Here is a 19107-nt window from a genome sequence, read left to right as displayed (position 1 = left end):
TGTCATTTTGACAGAGGTGGCAAATCCAGGTCCAGAACGTCAAGAACCCTGCCACCGTTTGGCTTTAGCTTCAGGTGCTAGCTAGCTAGCTTGACCTTTTCGGGATTGTCATTGCTTCACTGCTAATGTGAAGGACATGCGGTTTGTGTCAAATCTGTTGGCCCTCCGTGTGTCATTGCCGTCTCTCAAATTGACCTTTGAACCACGCGTCAAGGCCATCATTCCAGCGACGCCGCCTCACCTGCAGGTTGAACTGCGCCGAGAAGGCGCCGTCTTCCACGTAACTGATGTCGTTCTTGGTGAGGTTCAGGTAGGTGAGGTTGCCGAAGCGGCTGAGCGACGAGTAGTGCACCGAGCGGATCTTGTTCTCGTTCAGCCTCAGATCCACGATAGTGCTGCAAAGGTCAAAGGTGGCTCAAATTTGTGGCCATCGGCCCGCCCGCCGCAAGGGGTCTCACCTGTTGATGTGGGCCGGGATGGCCTCGTAGGGCGGCTGGTTCATGCTGCAGATGGCCAACCACACGAAGCCCTTCTCGCCCTCGATGAGCCAGCAGTCGGCCGTCGCCGCCGGCAACCGCGCCGCCGACAGCAGCGCCAGCCAGCCCACCAACCAGAACCCCCCGTTGGCGTTTTGTTTCGGCCGCCGGGCCCGATGAGACGTCGTCGCCGTATCCATCGGAGAAAATCAGCCAGGAATGCGCGCACGCAGGAATCAAGTGAAGGGAAAGGAACACGAACAGAGCTTTCAACTACTTCCAGGTTGCTAATCGGAGGTGAAAATCGGTCCCGATGGGTCGGTCCTCATGTCCTTAGCGGCCGTCTGCCTCTCTGATTGGACCAGCACCGACTCTCGTGCTTCCTCATCCTCCAAATGTCATCGCGGGCTGTACTCCTGGCGGGAAAAAGAACACAAAGGTAAGAGCTTCCTAAAAGTTCTTCATCCAATATTGTCAAGACGGCCGCATTGAAACAAGATCACGGCAACAACATTCAACAAAGTTCAGCGCAGGAGTTGCGTGCGGAAAATGACATTAAAATAATCATTGTATTAAAATTCAAGAATAAATGCAACAACGCAAATCAATAGCCTATGAAATTATTTGGAACACATTCAAATGATGAAAATAAAATAAATAAGTAATTAGGGCTGGGTATTGATTCAAATTTCCCCAATCGATTCGATTTTGATTCATAAGAGTCCAGTTTGATTCGATTTAGAGTTTTCCCCTGATTCCATTAGATTCACTTGGTTCAATCCGATTTTAATTAATTATGGAACATCAATTCTTCTTAAATAACAAGGGCATGACAAAAAAAAAAACCTCCACATATATAAATTAAAAAGCTTCTGAATTGTCATAAAGTGCAATAAGTCCAACTTTTCATAAATATGAGAAAATAATTTTAAATTCACGTAAACAGTCGATTTCAAGAAAACAATAAGATAAAAAAAATGGCCTTTAAAATTCTATTTTGTTGTCACGCTCAAAAAGGAAAATCGATTCAATATCGATTATTATTTTTTTTAAAACTCAGCCCTAATGGTAGTGTACAAAATAATGCCGCAAAAACTGCTATTATCAGAAGCGGGCTTCAACGTTTGACCTCTTTGTACTATTCAACAATATTTCCACATGTATTGGTGTCAGAAGTGGGATCCTCAAGTCTTGGTGTTTCTCACTCTTAATTACAGTCTACGCACTGTAGACGTTCTACTAGTCAGATTTTTGGACTCTCCTCTCGTCCTTCATTTCATCCCGTTGATTGACTTTGTTCGGGGGAGAGAAATGTAAAAGAAAAAGCCACTTGACAGCGTGAAGCAAGCGTCCCCGGCGCCTGCGGGATTAGGAAGAGGGGCGATGGAGGGGATGATGGACACTTCCAGAAGAGGCGGCGGCGGCGTGACAGACATTTCTATTATCGAATCTTTCAAGCGGCCACCAGACGGCAAAAAAACAAGTTCGGACGCAAATTGGAGAACTTCACTGTACGCTCTTTTAATGAATTTCTCTCCTTTGCTTTTAAAAATGTCTACTTGACTGAACTTAAGCAACACAACGCGAGTCCCTTTTCCAAGTTTGCATGTGAACGTCACCTCCCACCATCCGTCCTTTGGTGCCAAGCGTACATCCACCAGCCGGCACGTGGAAAAATGTGCGCTGCGGGGGACGGATGATGAGCCGGCGCTTACGTAAGGCGCTTTAGTATTCCGAGGAGAAAGGGAACAAAGGGGTGACGGACGGACGGACGGACGGAGCGTGGCAGGAATGTGAATTTCAGCCCCAGCAAAAGCTCTGACATTGACGTTGAAGCCGCGGAAGAAGAGGAAGAAGACGGCGCGCAGCATTTCCCGCACCTTCCCATCATGTGACCTTGATTTGCGCACCACCAGCCAATCACACGTCTCACACCATTTACATTGATTAATTGAACTTGAATTTAACATGAAATTTATCTCGGTAAAAGGTTAAACTTATGCAAAACTTTTTAATATCTCATTTTCTCAGAAATTCGTAAGAATTAAAAATTTTGAAGGCCTTTTTTTGAATGACTGCTCAACATGAATTCAAAATATTTTCATACATTTATGAAAGACCTGACTTATTACACTTTAAGACAATTCAGAATCTTTTGAATTTATATTTACAATTATTGAATTACAATTAGGAAAATAGTTTCAATGTTTGTGTAACATTTAAGTGATTATAACACGTTACTTTCAAGAATAAACAAAATCATTTTACCATTTACTGCCTCTGCAAAATGTCCAAATGTCATTTCAAGTTCTTTTCATGAATTGATGTTCCATAATCAATCAATATCGGATTGAAGTGAAGAGAATTGAATCAGAATTTTTTTTTTTTTTTTTTTTAAATCAAATCAAACTCAACTCTGAAATCGAATCGAACATTTGTAAAACCGTAGCACGCGTCAACGTGAAATTCATCTCGCTAAAAACATGAAAGTCACATTTTATTGTCAAACTTATCACGTTTAAACGCAAAGTGTGTCATGTTATGACAAGATATTGCATTTTTTTCTGGTGTGGCGGCCAAACGCTTACATACAAAAAAAAAATAAAAATCAAATAAAATACTTTGAAAGCTAAGAGAATCCTGACTGCTCGGGTAGACCAACACAAGCAGGTGACGTTCCAAAGCGGCTTTTTACAACACTTCATGTCATTTCACACTCAAGTACACACATGACAATGTTACAGTGTAGCGTTCTACACGCACGCACACGCACACACACACACACACAGACACACACGCTAATGTCGCAGACAAAGCGAGTGTAAGCGATGCGGCAACAAACAAACGTGCGTGCGTGCGTGCGGCCTCGCCGGCGCTGACATGAAACCATTTGGCAGCCTCTTATTTTGTACACACGCAACACTAATGAATTCGCCGCACGCACGCACGCACGCTAACACTACACGGCTATAAGGTAGCTTGGAGCTCTTCGGATTACCCACAATGCACTGCCAGCGGCCATTTTGGCAGTCGACCGCCGTTAAAGTGTCATTTGTCGTCGGTGTTGCTTTGCACATGTGGCAACCGGCTGCCATCTTTCTGTCGTCGGTCTCGTTAGTGGAAGCGAAGTACGCGACGCCATTGGCACGCAAACCATATCGGGGGCAATTGTGGGTTATACATTCGACATTTTGAGTTAAAAGACAACTTTTGAGGGTTCACAAAATTTCCGTTTAACCCATGGAGTTTAGGTTCAACGGAAATTTTGTGAGTAATTTTTTCCCCCCAATTTTTGAGTTAAATGAAAAAAAATGTGTGCCCAACATTTTGGGTTAAAAGAATAAAAATGTGGGTTCTTAGTTTGACCCAACTCCACAGGTTAAATGGACATTTTGTGGGTTATTTTCCTCCCCAACTTTTTGAGTCCAATGAAAAATGTTGTGGGTTATTCATTTGAGCCAACATTTTGGGTTAAAAGGAATGAATGAAATGATACGCAGAAAAAGCAACAATGAGCGTGGCAGGCGACCAATCGCCGAAGATGCAGCTGCGTCGGCCATCTTGTGTCAAACGTGGTTGCGAACAAACTTGACTTCATGAACAACTTGATGGAAACGCATTGATTTCAACAAATCCATCAAAGCCACACAACCCAAAAGGTTTTGGAGTCAGGTCAGTGTGTGTGTGTGTGTGTGTGTTTCAGTAAATGTGTAATTGTGTGTGTAAGTGCGTGTGGATCGCGCACTGAGACGTCCTGATGGATGGAAAGGTTGATCATTCCTGACAGATGCTACGTGCTACGCTAAATCACCACTCAAGTGCGTGCGTGCGTGTTTGTGTGTGTGTGTGCGTGTGTGTGCGTGCGTGATGAGAGATGAGCGCGCATCTGCCAATTGATTTTCCCGTTACGAGGAGCCGAAGGGAGTCGTCAAGCGTCGTGGGAACTCGGAGTCTTGTTAATACTGTCAACGTGACCAGACAGTGCGTGCGCGCGCGTGTGTTTGTGCGCGTCAATCATTCAAGCAGCAATAACAGAATTGTAGTAATTGACGGCTGTTTGGCTGCGGGAAACGAGACTCGGTGTTAATTAAGAGCGCAAATCGTGATTGGAGTTGAAAACAAAAGAAATCGTGAGCTCGCCGCCTTCAGTGCCGCAGTCGATCTTTGGCCCATCGCGAGGGTCCAAATTGTGAGTCCCACCGCAAACACTTGTTGTCCATTTAAAAGTCATCAATTCCTATTGGCTGCTTTCCTTCGTTGCCAGGCTGTCAAGAAGTTAATTCTGTCAATGAATTATGGTGGATGCTCGGTCAGGCTGTTCGTCATTTGATTGTCCAGTTTTGATTTATTTAGTAAATTGGTCTGCTCAGTTGATTCGTTAAATGAGTTGGTCATTGTTAATTTAGTCTGTTAGTTGGTTGCTTAGTTATTTAGTTGGGCACTTACATAGTTAGCTACTGTAGTAGTTGGTTAGTTAGTCACTGAGTCCATCTGAGTTTGGGTTAGTTAGTCAGTCAGTCAGTCAATCTATTTTAATGATTAGGCAGTTAGTTAACTTTCAATTGTTAAGTTAGTCTGATAGGGTGGCAATGGTTTGTTAGTTGGTTGGGTGGTAAGGCAAATGGTTGGTTTGTTAGTTGGTCAATCTGTTAGTCAGTCAATCAGTCAGTCAGTTAGTTAGTAGGATAGTCAGTTGGTTCACCAGCAAGTTGTTCATCAGTCGTTTATTATGTCTTAAAAGTATTTAATCAGTCATTTTATTGGTTAACTTATCAGTCAGCTAGTCAGTCAGTCAGTCAGTCTATTATCCTGTTATTTTGATGATTAGGCAGTTGGTCCGTCAGTTAGTTAACTTTCAATTGCTAAGTTAGTCTGAGTTAGTCTTAGTTGGTTGGATGGTCAGGCAAATGGTTGCATTGTTAGTTGGTCAGTCTGTTAGTCGGTCAGTCAGTCAGTCAGTTAGTTAGTAGGTTGGTCAGTTGGTTAACCAGCAAGTTGCTTGTCAGTCACTTAGTTTATCTTTAGTTATTTTGTCAGTAATTCTTGTGGTCAACTTATCAATCAGCTAGTTAGTTGGTCAGTCGGTTAGTTAATCAGCCATTCAATCAGCTGATTCGTCAGCTAGTCAGTAAGCCATTTAGTTTGCCCGTTCAGCTCATTTAGTCATTTAGTTGGTTGGTTGATCAGTCAGTCAACTAGCTGATAAGCCATAGTTGGCCAGTCAGTCAATAAGTTAGTCGGTCAGTCATTTAGTCACTTTGCTATCACTGCGCTGTTTGATGCCTCGGCTTCAACTCATGGCGAGCTTCTTTTTCCTCTTGATTCCCCGACAAACCCGTTTCAACAGGATTTCGTCTGTTACTCGTGAGTCGAGTTGGCACTCGTGCACCAGGGGAGATCAAACATGATTTTAAGTGCACAATATCACACAGATTTACACCACACGCTTGCGCTCTTTAGCATAATCCCCAGACGCATCTGTCTAGTGTGTGTGTGTGTGTGTGTGTGTGTGAGAAATCGTCTTGCATACTTTTGCGTGTCAACGTGGATGCTTCCCGACAACAACACATTAGCACATGATGCTAATTTTTGAGTGCTAATCTGCTTGGGGGAGGCTAATCTCTGCTGCCCAGAAGCATCGGTCCACTTTAAAGCCTAAACTAAACCATTAGTGTGTGTTTGTTTGCTGTATTTTCATCCTGTTGTTTGAAGGAAGGACAGTGCAAACGCACGCACGCACGCACGCACGCACACACGCACGCACGCACGCACGCACGCACGCACACACGCACGCACGCACGCACACTGGCAACGAGCTCCATCTGTTGAGCCGGGTCTGTCTGGTTTCTGGCAGTTACGCCGCAGATGAAACTTTGTGATTCATTTTGTTTGTCCTCTACGAGCTTTCTTTGTGTGTGCGTGTAACCTCTTCCAACGACAAGCTGGTCGGTTTGTTTTGTCCGCCAAGCACAAATTGCGGCAAGTTTATGATTTCATGTACTTTTTGGGGGGGGTTTTTTGATTGGTTGGGTGGTTGGTCAGTCAGTAGCCTGAACTTGTGTGGTCTGTTGGTTAGTCAGTCAGATGACCGGTTTGTCAGATTAATACATTGAGTTGATCTCTCGGTCAGTTAGTTGCTTAATTGTTCAATTAGTCACTTTGTTGGTTGATCGGTCAGTCATTCAGTTTGTCGGTTAGTTAATTGGTTATTCAGTCAGCTCGACCGTAATTTGGTTGCTGGCCTGGTCAGTTAGGTTTGCTATTCAACTGGCTAGTTGGTCAGTCAGTCGGTTATGCAGTTGGTCTGTCAGTTAGTTGCTTTGTCAGCCAGTTAGTTAGCCAACCTTTCAATTAAGCCAGTTGATTATCGGTCATTTTGTCTCTCAATTAACCAGCTGGTTAGTTAAATTTGTCAGTTTTCTTTGTGGTCAGTTGTTTGGCCAGTCAAATTAGTTGGTTAGTCATTTGGTCAGTTGAGTGTTGGTTTGTTGGTCATCAATTATTCAGTCAGAGAATTGTTCTATCAGTCAATCAATCAATTAGTTGGTCAGTTAGTCAGACCATCAGTTGGTCTGTCAGCTAGTCGGTGTGTTGGTTGGTCAGGCGATTACGCAGTCGATCAGTCAGTCATTTATTTATTTGGTCAGTTAGTTAGTCGGGTCAGTCACGCATTGATTTATTTTGAAGAGGTTCAGAAAATGGATGGATGGATTTATTTAGTTAACTAGTGGGTTAGAAGCAGTTTGGCCTTTCGTTCTATCAGTTGATCCTTTAGTCAGTTAGTTAGTAAATAAATAATTGTGCTCCTGTGTTAAGTGTTGTTATACACACAACTGTTGGGTTTGAACTGTAATGACTTATTATTGATGGTGGTCACTTGATATAAACAAACACACACGCTTGTCAAAAAAGCCTCAAAATCTCTCAGCATCTCTGAGTGTCGTCTCAAGGGTGAGAATCCTCTAGTAGAAACACACACACACACACACACACACAGAGGGCCCCACTATCAGCCCTTTCCATCTCAACATACAAATTGAATCAGTGGTCCTGACAGGGCGAGAGAACGAATAAAAATCACCTCATTATTCACACCTGCAGACGAACACACACGCACGCACACGCGCACGCACACGGGACAACAGAAGGAGTCATTGGCTGCTTAAATGCTCGCAGGTGTGGTCAGGACAATTGGTGCTGGTCGGATGATGATGACGACGAAGAGCAAACCAAAAGCAATGAAGGCCAACGTGACAACGCTGCCACGTTATCTCATTTTCCCTTTGGAACTTGAATGCAACACAAGCGCCGGTTTGCGATGAATTAAAACCTAACATTTTGTGGAACACATTTATTAAGGTCGTTTCCGCAAAGGTCATTTGGTAGAAGAATACATTTAAAAAGTAATTAAAATACTGGGGAAAACAAATTAGTCAAGTCAAATTAAAAAGGAATTATTGAAAAAATTTGTAATAAACGTTAGAACGCAAACCTAAATTATTTTTTTTATTAAAAGAGAAAACGTGAAAAAAATACCAGAAAAAAAAAAGTAAAAACAAAAAACGCAATATATGAATAAAACAAATACAATTTAATTAAAATAACAGATGAATATATATTAGTAAAATATATTCATTCATACAAATAACTCAAACAAAAGCTAAACAAATTCAGTGATTGTAATTAAACCTCAATGAATGAAAACGAATGCTCTTAAATAAAAAACATTTAAAATGACACAAGACGACCCCAACGGAGGGAGTACGCGCTCCGGGCGAGAGTGCAGTCAGCCGGTCGTGGCGGCCTGACTGAATGTCAGTTAGGTAACACTCGCTGTGTGTGGGTGTGTGCGTGCGTCAGTGGTCACAACATGGCAGGCATAATGTCATAATGTAGCAAAAGGTCAACTACTATATGGTGGTGGTGGTGCGAAATTGTGATCAGAAGCAGCACAGACTTCCACGACGCAGCAAAGCCCAGCGAAAACGCAATCGACTCGGACCATTCGATTGACCGCTACAAGTGAGCCGGCGCACGGGATACACGCTCATTAATTAGACTCAGCGGACACAATGCAGTGAGATCAGGCGAGTTAGTACTGTGGATTTTGATGATTTGGTTCTCCGACTCAAATGATTCAGTTCAACCAAGTGACCGACTCGAAGTCGCTAACTCACCAAAATTACCGCAGATTCCGTTCATTGACAGCGGTTAGCAGGAACACAGAGTTAGTGGACTCGCTGGAAACACGGCAGACTAAGTGATTGAGTCCAATCAGAGGACTGAGTCCAGTTAGCTGACCATCAGAAACATTGCAGTCCTCTAGCCTGGACGTTGAGATGTTTTTCCGACTCGAATCAACGGATTTTGTTGAATCGGATCACTGACTCAAGCTAGCTACCTCAACTCAATCGAGCAAACTGACTCGAGATTCACGGAAAACATTGCATACTGATGTGAATTGGTCCACTGACCCGAGTCAGCAAAGTCTATGGAAACACTCCAGACTCAGACGATTCCTTTGAAAAAAGTGGCTTGGAAGAGCACTTGAATTGGACGGATTGACCAAAGAGTTGACGTTTGGGTGAGGAGTTCCCATGCATGCACTCTTCAGGGCCACTTTCAGGCGTCCAAGCAGGGTGCCCGGCAAAGTATTTTTAGCATTTCGTTACAGGCGCTTTCAGCACTTCCTTCATTTCTTATTTACGAGTCAGAAAAGGTACAAGACAAACTCAAATCAAGATGTAGACCGTCTCAAAATGGGGCAACACTGAAGTCACTTTGGTGTTAAAATGAGCTGACGCACCCTTCAAATGATCACATTTGAGGATTTTATTTTATTTTTTTATATATATAAAAAAAAGTCAATCTTACAAGAACTAAGTCGGAATATTACAAAAATAAGTTGCATTTTTTTTGTCTGAGTCTTTTTGGGGGATAAAATATGTAATCTTATGAAAAAAAGGGGGAAAAAAAGTCAAAATGTTCAGAGAATAAAGTTGCAGGTTTTGTTGAGATAGGAGTTAGAATTTTAAAAAAAAAGTTTTTTGAATAAAATGTTGGTTTATCACAATGAAATCTTCCTTTTTTTTAATACAAAGTCATAATCTTACGAGAGTAACGTTTTAAACAGAGTCACAATTTTATACAGGAGCCTTAATTTTTTGCCATAAAACGTCAGAAGCATGCAGAAATTCATTTGTATTTTTCAGAGAAAAAAGTGAGAATGAGGCGAGTTGTTTCAAGAAATTATGTAAATTATAAAATCTTATTAAAAGAAAGTCGGAATTTTTTTTAGATGAAAAGTCTTACAAAAAGTGTTCAGTATTCATTACAGTAATCAACATTCTTTTTAAGGTACAATTATTATCATTATTATATTATTTAGCAACAAACTATAGAATATTTAGTACATTAGTAAATGTGTAGGATGTTAAAGTTAAATCAATAAATGATAACCTTCTCCGGTTTGAAGTCCCAACACTGGCAAGCTATTTTCAGAACACACCCATGGGCAATTCATGACGTCCTTGGGGCTAAATAGGACCCACTGGAACCATTTACTATGATTATTCATATTTCAGACAAGTAAATAGGCATTGAATAAGTGCACGTCTCTTTTCTCTAACCTTCCTCCCTTCACCCTCCTCCTCCTCTGTGCGTAACTGCTCGTGCCTCCCCTCTCCTCTCTGCTTGCCGTCAAGTTTGGAAAAAAGAAAGAAAAAAACGTCGACTAGCCCCCACTTAAAAGAGGCGTCTCATTTACTCAGCTCCGCGAGCAGCCGATCATATTGTGGCCTGCTTAGACACCCGAACGCCTCTCGTGTTCTTCGCACTGGCTTGTTAATGTGATCACACGAGGTTTCATTCAACAAGAGAAAGGAAAAAAAGTCCATTACAGCCATACAGCAATTTGTCATTTGGACTCATGCTGAACTTCCACAAAACCCAAAACAATGCTAATGTCATCATTTCTACGGCGTTGTATGTACTGTAGAGTGTGGACAGCCAAGAGGTACGAGCGTGAATCAGTGACCTTCGCACTCTTAGATTTTTTTTTAAACAGAACCATGAATAATAGATCAGGTTGGAATAGAGCAGCCCAGGATGAAATATGAATTAAAATAATGTCCGATAAAACAGGTTCAAGGGAGTGTGTGCGTGTGAGTGAATTGAATTATCGTGCAATATCGCATTGCCAACGGTGGGATGCACTTTTCCCGCCATCCACGGCCGGCACAAAATGATGTGTGACATCACAGGGAAAACACTAAACAAAATCCTTCCATCCATCCATTTGATGAAAAAATACTGAAGGGGAAAAAAATCACCGAACGACAAATATGCATTGGCTGTGTTTTAAGTTGTAATATCATCATTCATCACTAGATGGCAGGCATGGCTAAATTGCATTTACAGCACTTGCACTCTTAAAACTGATAGGTCAAAAACAGCCCAGTTTGGGTCAAAAATTGGACCGACCCACTAAGCTGAGTCAATTTGACACAACCTTTAACCCAACTTTTTTTTTTTTTTTTTCAAACAATCCCAAAAATGTTGTGTCAAATTTGACCCAAGTCAGCGGGTCGGACTTCTTATACTTCCTATCCCACACCACCAGAAGGACTCATATTTTTTTTTGCAGATTTGACATTTGTCTATGCAGGACTTTTATCATAAAAAATAAATAAATAAATAAAATTTCTTCCACAATTTTAAAGTGAGTGTTTTTTTTCCCCCCAATGTTTGGGGTTTGACCCCTCCCTCCCCGTCAATTTATACGTAGAGCATGATTTGAAGAAATGTTCACATTAAGGTTGGAGAGATTCACACATTCGGCAACACGTGTCACGTTGGGAGTAACTAGAATGCATCGTATCGTCGGCAATGTACGGAATTCCGCCTCACTTCACTCATACATTCATGGCTGGTGGTTTTCCAAAAAAATCTCACGGAAGGCCAGGCCAGCGTCGCGTCCTTGGCAGAGGTAACAAAGCAATGAAAGCATGTCTGTTCTCTCCGCAGTTCAAATACGTTCCACACTTTTGTGTACGGCGGTGAAGAGAGATGTTTAATTTGGAAAGAGAGCGCACAGATGGCTCGTTGGAAACCAATTTCATCGCCGCCAAATGCCACCAGATGCTTTGGCATCACACAAACGCCTCAAGCACAAGTTGGGCTCAAAAGTTAGTCAAGTTAATTTACCAACAGAACATACTGACGGGGATTACAAGTAGAGGACGTGCTTCTCAAACTGCCATGTCGTGCGTCATGGCACTTTTTTTTTTACCCCCGACTATGATTTTTTTTTTTTCCACATAAATCAAATGTTTAACGAGCGTACTCTCAACATCATTTTGTAACTAACACATTTACAATGAAGAATCTCATTATTTTCCCCCAAAATGATCATGGTAACTTGTAGCAATAATAATATTAACATCTTTATTATTATTATTATTAATATTATTATTATTATTTTCCCAAATGTTCAAAATTGGGTGCATTTTTAAAATGTTCAATTTGGGCGTTATTTTTTTTTATAAAAACAGGGAAGTGATTTGACCAAAGTGAAATTATCTGAAAATTTAGCCGGGGGTCTGGGGGCCGCTGGCACCCAAATAGGTCCAGGGCAGTGCCCTGGTGGGGGACAAGGGGGGGGGGGGGGGGGGCGAAGCCCCCCGGAGCTCATGGGTTTTCCGTGTTTTTAAGTACTTTCAATGCACTCACATGACAAAGAAATAGACAAAACAACAGCATCAATTTTCAATGTATATTGAACTATCCCATATAAAATGGCAGTTTTAGTCAACTCAAAATCAGTCACATTCAAAAACATTGGACTGCCTTTGCTTTTAAAAACTATCACTGAGAATATCATCATATCTAACTAATGTGATTACTAAGTTAACACATAAATAATGTTGAAGAGTTCAAATTTCATGAACAAATAATTGTATCATGACCAAATGAAAAGTAACTCATATTAGAGCATACCACAAATGTCTTTGTTATAGCAGAAGATGTTATCTGTCGGAGTCATGTGCATACACAATGAACTACAAAAAAAAAAAAAAATAAAAATAATCGGAATTTTTTTTTTTGGGGGGGAGATAAAAAAAAAGCGGAATTCCGTGAATTAGCGGAAAAATCACATCCCTGTAAAAATTTAACAATCAGAAAAAAAGACTAAAAATAATAAATTTTTCCCCTATAAAATTTTCATTTTCTCAGTACAAGTGCATTTTTTCTACACATAATTTTTTTTTTGAAATTATGATTTTTTTTAAATCAAACATTTTCACAAAGTTTAAATGTTAAAATTTTGGATTTTGATTTAAAAAAACAAAACAAAAAAAAAACATTAAAACAATCAAAAAATATAACTTTTTCCCCTTTTAAAATTTTCTGTATGAAATTTTGCTTTAACAAAAAGAAAAAAATGTACCAATGATTGAAGAAAAAAAATAAATTTCCACCACAAAATTATGACATTACATTTCCTTGATACATTTTTTTTAAACAAATACTGGTACCAATTTATTTATTTTTTTAAATCACAACATTAAAATGTTTAAAATTTTTAAGCCTAAAAAATGTAATTTTAATCATGCTATTTTTTTTTATTAAATTTAAAAATTACATTTGTATATCGGATTATATACTGATTGATTGGTTTATATCAGGGACAGCATTACAGTAAATATGCCAGAATTAGCCAAAAGGCTATTTTTCATCTGCAGTCCCGAGACTGATCATAAATGTCACCCTAGTAAAATAAAATACACAACAATAACAATACATTCACGAAAATATTATTAAAATGTTTAAATCACATTTTCAATACATTTACTAAAATGTACATTAAAACTGGAAATGAATACTGGAGTACACAGTTTATTTCATTTTTCTAAAGTAAAAGTAACTTTATTTCTCAAAAGTGGCAGTAATTATGGGCGATGGCACATGTGCTTTGCGGTCTTGGAGAAGGCGTTTGACCGTGTCCCTCGAGTAGTTCTGTGGGGGGTTCTTCGGGAGTATGGGTTACCGAGCCCCCTGATACGGGCTATTCGGTCCCTGTACGACCGATGTCAGAGTCTGGTCCGCATTGCCGGCAGTAAGTCGAATTTGTTTCCGGTGAGGGTTGGACTCCGCCAAGGTTGCCCTTTGTCACCGATTCTGTTCATAACTTTTATGGACAGAATTTCTAGGCGTAGCCGAGGCGTTGAGGGGGTCCGGTTTGGTGGCCTCAGCATTGCATCTCTGCTTTTTGCAGATGATGTGGTGCTGTTGGCTTCTTCAAGCCGTGACCTCCAGCTCTCACTGGAGCGGTTCGCAGCCGAGTGTGAAGCGGTTGGGATGAGGATCAGCACCCCCAAATCCGAGACCATGCTCCTCAGTCGGAAAAGGGTGGAGTGCCCTCTCCGGGTCGGGGAGGAGGTCCTGCCCCAAAGTGGAGGAGTTCAAGTATCTTGGGGTCTTGTTCACGAGTGAGGGTAGGTTAGAGCGGGAGATCGACAGGCGGATCGGTTCAGCGTCTGCAGTGATGCGGACGCTGTATCGGTCCGTTGTGGTGAAGAAGGAGCTGAGCCGAAAGGCAAAGCTCTCGATTTACCGGTCGATCTACGTTCCTGCCCTCACCTCACGAGCTGTGGGTCGTGACCCAAAGAACAAGATCCCGGATACAAGCGGCCGAAATGAGTTTCCTCCGCAGGGTAGCCGGGCTCTCCCTTAGAGATCGGGTGAGAAGCTCGGTCATCCGAGAGGGACTCAGCGTCGAGTCGCTGCTCCTCCACGTTGAGAGGAACCAGTTCAGGTGGCTCGGATGCCTCCTGGACGGCTCCCTGGGGAGGTGTTCCGGGCATGTCCTACCGGCAGGAGGCCCCGGGGACGACCCAGGACACGCTGGAGAGACTACGTCTCTCGGCTGTCCTGGGAACGCCTTGGGGTCCCGTCGGATGAGCTGGCTGAAGTGGCTGGGGAGAGGGAAGTCTGGGCTTCCCTGCTAAAGCTGCTGCCCCCGCGACCCAACCCCGGATAAGCGGAAGAAGACGGACGGACGGACGGACGGCAGTAATTATGAATTTTTTTTCTATACAAAAAAGATGTTGGTTGGTGCGGAATGAGATGTCAAAAAAGAGGTAGTAGTGGTGGAAGTAGTTGTAATAGTCAAAGTACTGAAAAAGTAGAAGAAGGTTCCAGAGGCTCCAAAGTGTCAAAAATCCATGATGTTTGCCTTCTAAAAGCTGAAAAACATCTCATGTCTCCCAATTTTTAATAGGCTGAGCTTCACTTTTAAACCAACTTTTCATTTGACATTTCAGGGAAGAAATTAGCTCCTTCATCTCGCCGTCTGGCTCTGACTGAGACCTCCATCTCTGAACTCCTCCGCACAGATAGCGAGCGATCAAAAACAAAACGACTTCTCAGCTGCATACGACATTCATTAAGTTCTGGAGTTGGGGAGGGGGGGGGGTAGTGGGGGGACTCGGTGGTGAAGAAGAAGAAGACTCACAAAGTTGATTTTCTATACGTCATCCCTCGTCCATCCGTCAGCGAAACAATGGCCAACGCCATGGATGAAATGAATGCGCCGCACAATGCTCCTTTAATGGCGCTCCAGTCATCCAGATAAATGGCAGCCGGGCGGCGGCGGCAGAACGCGCCGCTCCTCTCAACCTTTGGAGCCAAACACTGCCGACTTTCTACTCTCATATTTCATCTCTTATTTTACTGAGATGGAAAAAAAAAAAAGCAAGCTTGGTGGCCTGAAGTCACTGGCACACTGAAGGTCACTTTAAGGCCAAGATACACCAATCCGACGTTGGCCAAATGTGACGACGCCTACCCCTTGTGGCGTTGGCCCACACGTCGGCACGCCGTGTAGAAAAATGAGGTTAATGCACACCATCAGGTTTCCACCCAATTGTTTCAAATTTTTTAAGCGAATTGACTGAAAATGCGCAAAAACGGACATGCGGCTTCTGCCCGTTTCCATTTGTTGTTCTCTTGCGAACATTGAGAGAGGACTCCGCCTCTGTAGGTGGCGCTATACATCATAGAGATGTGATCCACCAGTAATTAAAAAAAGATGAAGAAGACCAGGAAGCGACTACGCCATGCGATGACGTCGTTTGAGTTTCTGTAGTGTTTCTTTGCTGTTTTCCATCTGAAATGACATTCATATTTGCTTCTATAATTCATTCCAAAAAGATTTCTGTTTGGTCATCCCCCCCCCCCCCCCCCAAACGTACCTTCTTTACCGTCCAACATTGCTTTGGGACTACAAACGTACGTGTGACGTAATATCCGGTCAAAACGTGCGACATGTATCCTGTCTTGCCAGCGTTTATTCGCATTGCCAAAATTGGCATTTCCCTTCTTTTTTTTTTTCGATACACTTCAAAATTCACCCCCTCCAAGTGTATTTTGAATTTCTAGCGTTTACATTCAGTTTTATTTTTGCATTTCTTAAAAATTTTAATAAAAATTATTACTACTGAAAAAGCCTAACATGTAAGCTTTGAAGATGAGTAAGCTTGCATTTCTGCATCTTGTCAGTTTCAAACATTTAACGAAGCTAACGCACATGTTTTGCAAACGGATGATTTTCGAGACTTCAACCAGCCTAAAATACGTTTTTATAAACATTAAAGATAATTTTGATTGTGTAAACTGAGCATTTTACGTCATCTAACAGGTTTCTCGTACTTTACGTGTTTTGGTTAACAATAACAATTTATAGAGCCTAGCATGCGGACTGGAGAGGGGGAAAATGATTTTGACGTTTTCACCCGCTCTGGCCCAGCTTGTCTTTGAGACCAACGCCGCCAGCTTGTGCTGCGTCCACTCACTTTAGAGGATGACATGACTCACAGAGCAGGTAGGGAAAGGCCAAACGTGCCTGCTGGCACGTTAAATGAACAGATAACAGGTTATGTATTCAACATGTGATCAAATTATTCTGGTTGGTTTCCAGTATCGTTCAGTGGGAAATCCCAGATGATGACTTGGTGCTCCACATCACCACGTAATGTAAACATTCTTGGGCCATAAAAGAGAAACCGCGACGTCACTAAAAGCTTAAGGCAGCAACAAAGTGGTGTCACCATATTAAACCGCTGACCTCAGAACAGTGATACTAACAAGGTAGTATGTTGTAGGCTACATGTGCCAAAGTATTTTATTTTATTTTTAATTGTGGGGTAAAATAAATCCTAGCCTATAACTGAAAGTCTGTTTAGGCAAAAGCCAGAATAAAGCCATGGTCGGAAAAAGACTGGTTTCTATTTTGTAAACAAATACACTTTAGTCATCCATGAAAGTCATGTTTTTATAAACATTAAAGACACTTTAGTATGGAGGCCCAAAACTGCCAAATTTAAAATTAATAAATGACTAAAAGTGAAAATAAAAACGGATGTAAAAAAAAAAATATATATATACACACACACACACACACACACACACACACACACACACACACACACACACACTTATACACATTAATTAATTTCAAATTATATTTTTTAGATTCATTTTTATTTTAACTTTTAGTCATTTATTTATTTTTAATTTTGGCAGTTTTGGTCCTCCATACTGTCAAAACCACAGACTGCCAGCACACAATTTCATAAACATTGAAGATAATTTCGATCATTAAATTTGTATTTTAATGTGAACATTGAAGATCATTTATCTAACAATTTTACACCATTATCTTAAACATTGAAGATGATTTTGTTTAAAGTCGTCAATGAAATGAAACAATTTAGAGTCAAGGCACCAACGTGGCAGGAAGTCAGCACATGTTTTGATAAACAGCATTTTGCGAATGGGAATCGGGCGCTCACACACGACCTCCTCAGCCATCCGCATAGCGTCACAGGAAGCCACATGACTCATCCCATTTGAGCCGCCGTCCCACACCTCCCGGTTTCACATCTTCTCACCACCTGAGCCGACCGAGGACGACGAGTCGGCTCGACCCCCAAACGACGAGAGCGATCGGACAGCGGTGACGTCAGCGGCAAGAGAAGCGACGGCGGCGACGCGAGAAGCGACCGAGCTTGCAGGAGAGAGAGTGAGTGAGTGAAAGGATGGATGGAAATCTGGGTCGGCAAAGTGCAGCTGCATGGGGAGCTGAGACGCCAGGCAGGAAATCAGTTGAGCAGACAGAATGTAGATTATGTGTTGAGAGAATAAATGGCGGGGGTGAAGATAAGGGTGTGTGTGTGTGTGTGTGTTTGCTATCAGTATTCCATGGCGGTTGATCCCAGAAAAGACAAACGAGAGCCAGCATCAGCGAGGAAGTATATCAGTTGAAAACACAGCCACCACTCGCTCTGTCCTCTCCATTTTCCTCCTTCCTCGTCCTCGCCCTACACTCGACATCTGTACAACTCGGCAGCCTGAGACGTGCCACCCTAACCTTCGTCACCTTGGCTTCCTGACCCGCACAGGTGGCAAATCCAGGTCCAGAACGTAAACACAGTTTGGTTTTAGCCTCTGATGCTAACTAGGTAAATGAGCACCATGGGAGCTAGCTAGCTAGAAAACATCCAAAAAGTAATCATAACATGTCCAAAAACAAACGAAGAAATGCAAAAACTTACCGATTACATGTCTTTAGAATTGCCCAAAAAGTTCAGAAAATTGATTTAAAAAATAAAAAAGGCAGAAAAGAAAACATTCTAAAAGGAACTATAAAATGCCTTAAAAAAAGACGAAGAAAGCCTGAAAATTACCATAAAATGCCCACAAAAAAGTCAGATAACTGATTTAAGAAAAGACAGGAAAGAAAATGTTCAAAGCAACCGTAAAAATGTCTCCCAAAAAAAGAAAAAATCAGGAAAATTACCATAAAATGTCCGCAAAATTGCCAAAAATGACTGAAAATTTATTGCAAAAAAGGCAGAGAAAACAATCTGAAAATTTGCCATAAAATGTCCAAAAAAAGTAAAAAAAATTCATCCCAAAACGGAAGAAAAAAAAGGTAGCCGAAAATGAATCTACGTATTGGATGCTGCACATTTTTCTCTTATGTCGAAGTACATTAGACGAACACTAATACACCGTTTCCTTCATCACAATGTTCAAATGTTTTCTTGCTTTTTCCTTATTTATTTGGCCTTAAATCGTTTTTGGGACAGTAACGGTTGCTGACCCTTGACCTCCAAACACAGCCCCTTCAGAAGCCTAAACAAGACCCCAGCCCTCACCGCCCTCATCCTAAACCCCCTCCAGCAACTCAATCCAGTTGTATTCTCTCCACCTCAACCATCCTTGCTACCAATAACAACCCTCGCCATTCGGCATGCCTTGACACACGTCACTCTTACGCTTGCACGGCTTTGCCACCCGAGACCGACAGCCGCAACAGCCTCCAAACGATGCCATCTTGTACCCTGGCCACCTCTAACTGCGGTGCTACTAAAAACCTCACCCGTCTGTATTCTCCTCTCATCACCTCCCACCTTTTGTCAGTAAATTAAGGCCCGGCTCACAATCAAGGCTCAGTCATCTGCTCATCAGATCCGTATAATCGGATCTGTTCGCCGCTCACACTGCGATAAGATCTTGATGTATGCTAATTCAATCACTCTGACACGGCCTGATTGGCGGAAAGGCT

General features: G+C 42.0%; 1 protein-coding gene across 3 annotated transcripts in view; it reads right to left on the bottom strand.

Moving 5' to 3' along the window:
• LOC144055498 (protein ELFN1-like) overlaps positions 1 to 19107 on the bottom strand; it is a 61996-nt gene that overhangs the window by 8016 nt on the left and 34873 nt on the right. For all 3 annotated transcript variants that reach the window (XM_077571496.1, XM_077571497.1, XM_077571495.1), the window contains 2 exons: positions 459 to 892; positions 242 to 395 (listed from right to left, as the gene is read on the bottom strand). In XM_077571496.1, coding sequence (XP_077427622.1) covers positions 242 to 395; positions 459 to 676 — 372 coding nt within the window. In that variant the 5' untranslated portion in view covers positions 677 to 892. The remainder of the gene's footprint in view (positions 1 to 241; positions 396 to 458; positions 893 to 19107) is intronic.

This window comes from Vanacampus margaritifer, chromosome 7 (assembly GCF_051991255.1).
Source record: "Vanacampus margaritifer isolate UIUO_Vmar chromosome 7, RoL_Vmar_1.0, whole genome shotgun sequence".
In the NCBI taxonomy this organism is placed as follows: domain Eukaryota; kingdom Metazoa; phylum Chordata; class Actinopteri; order Syngnathiformes; family Syngnathidae; genus Vanacampus; species Vanacampus margaritifer.
The sequence above is the reverse complement of the archived record's forward strand: the minus strand, read 5'-3'. Positions and strand labels throughout refer to the sequence as shown.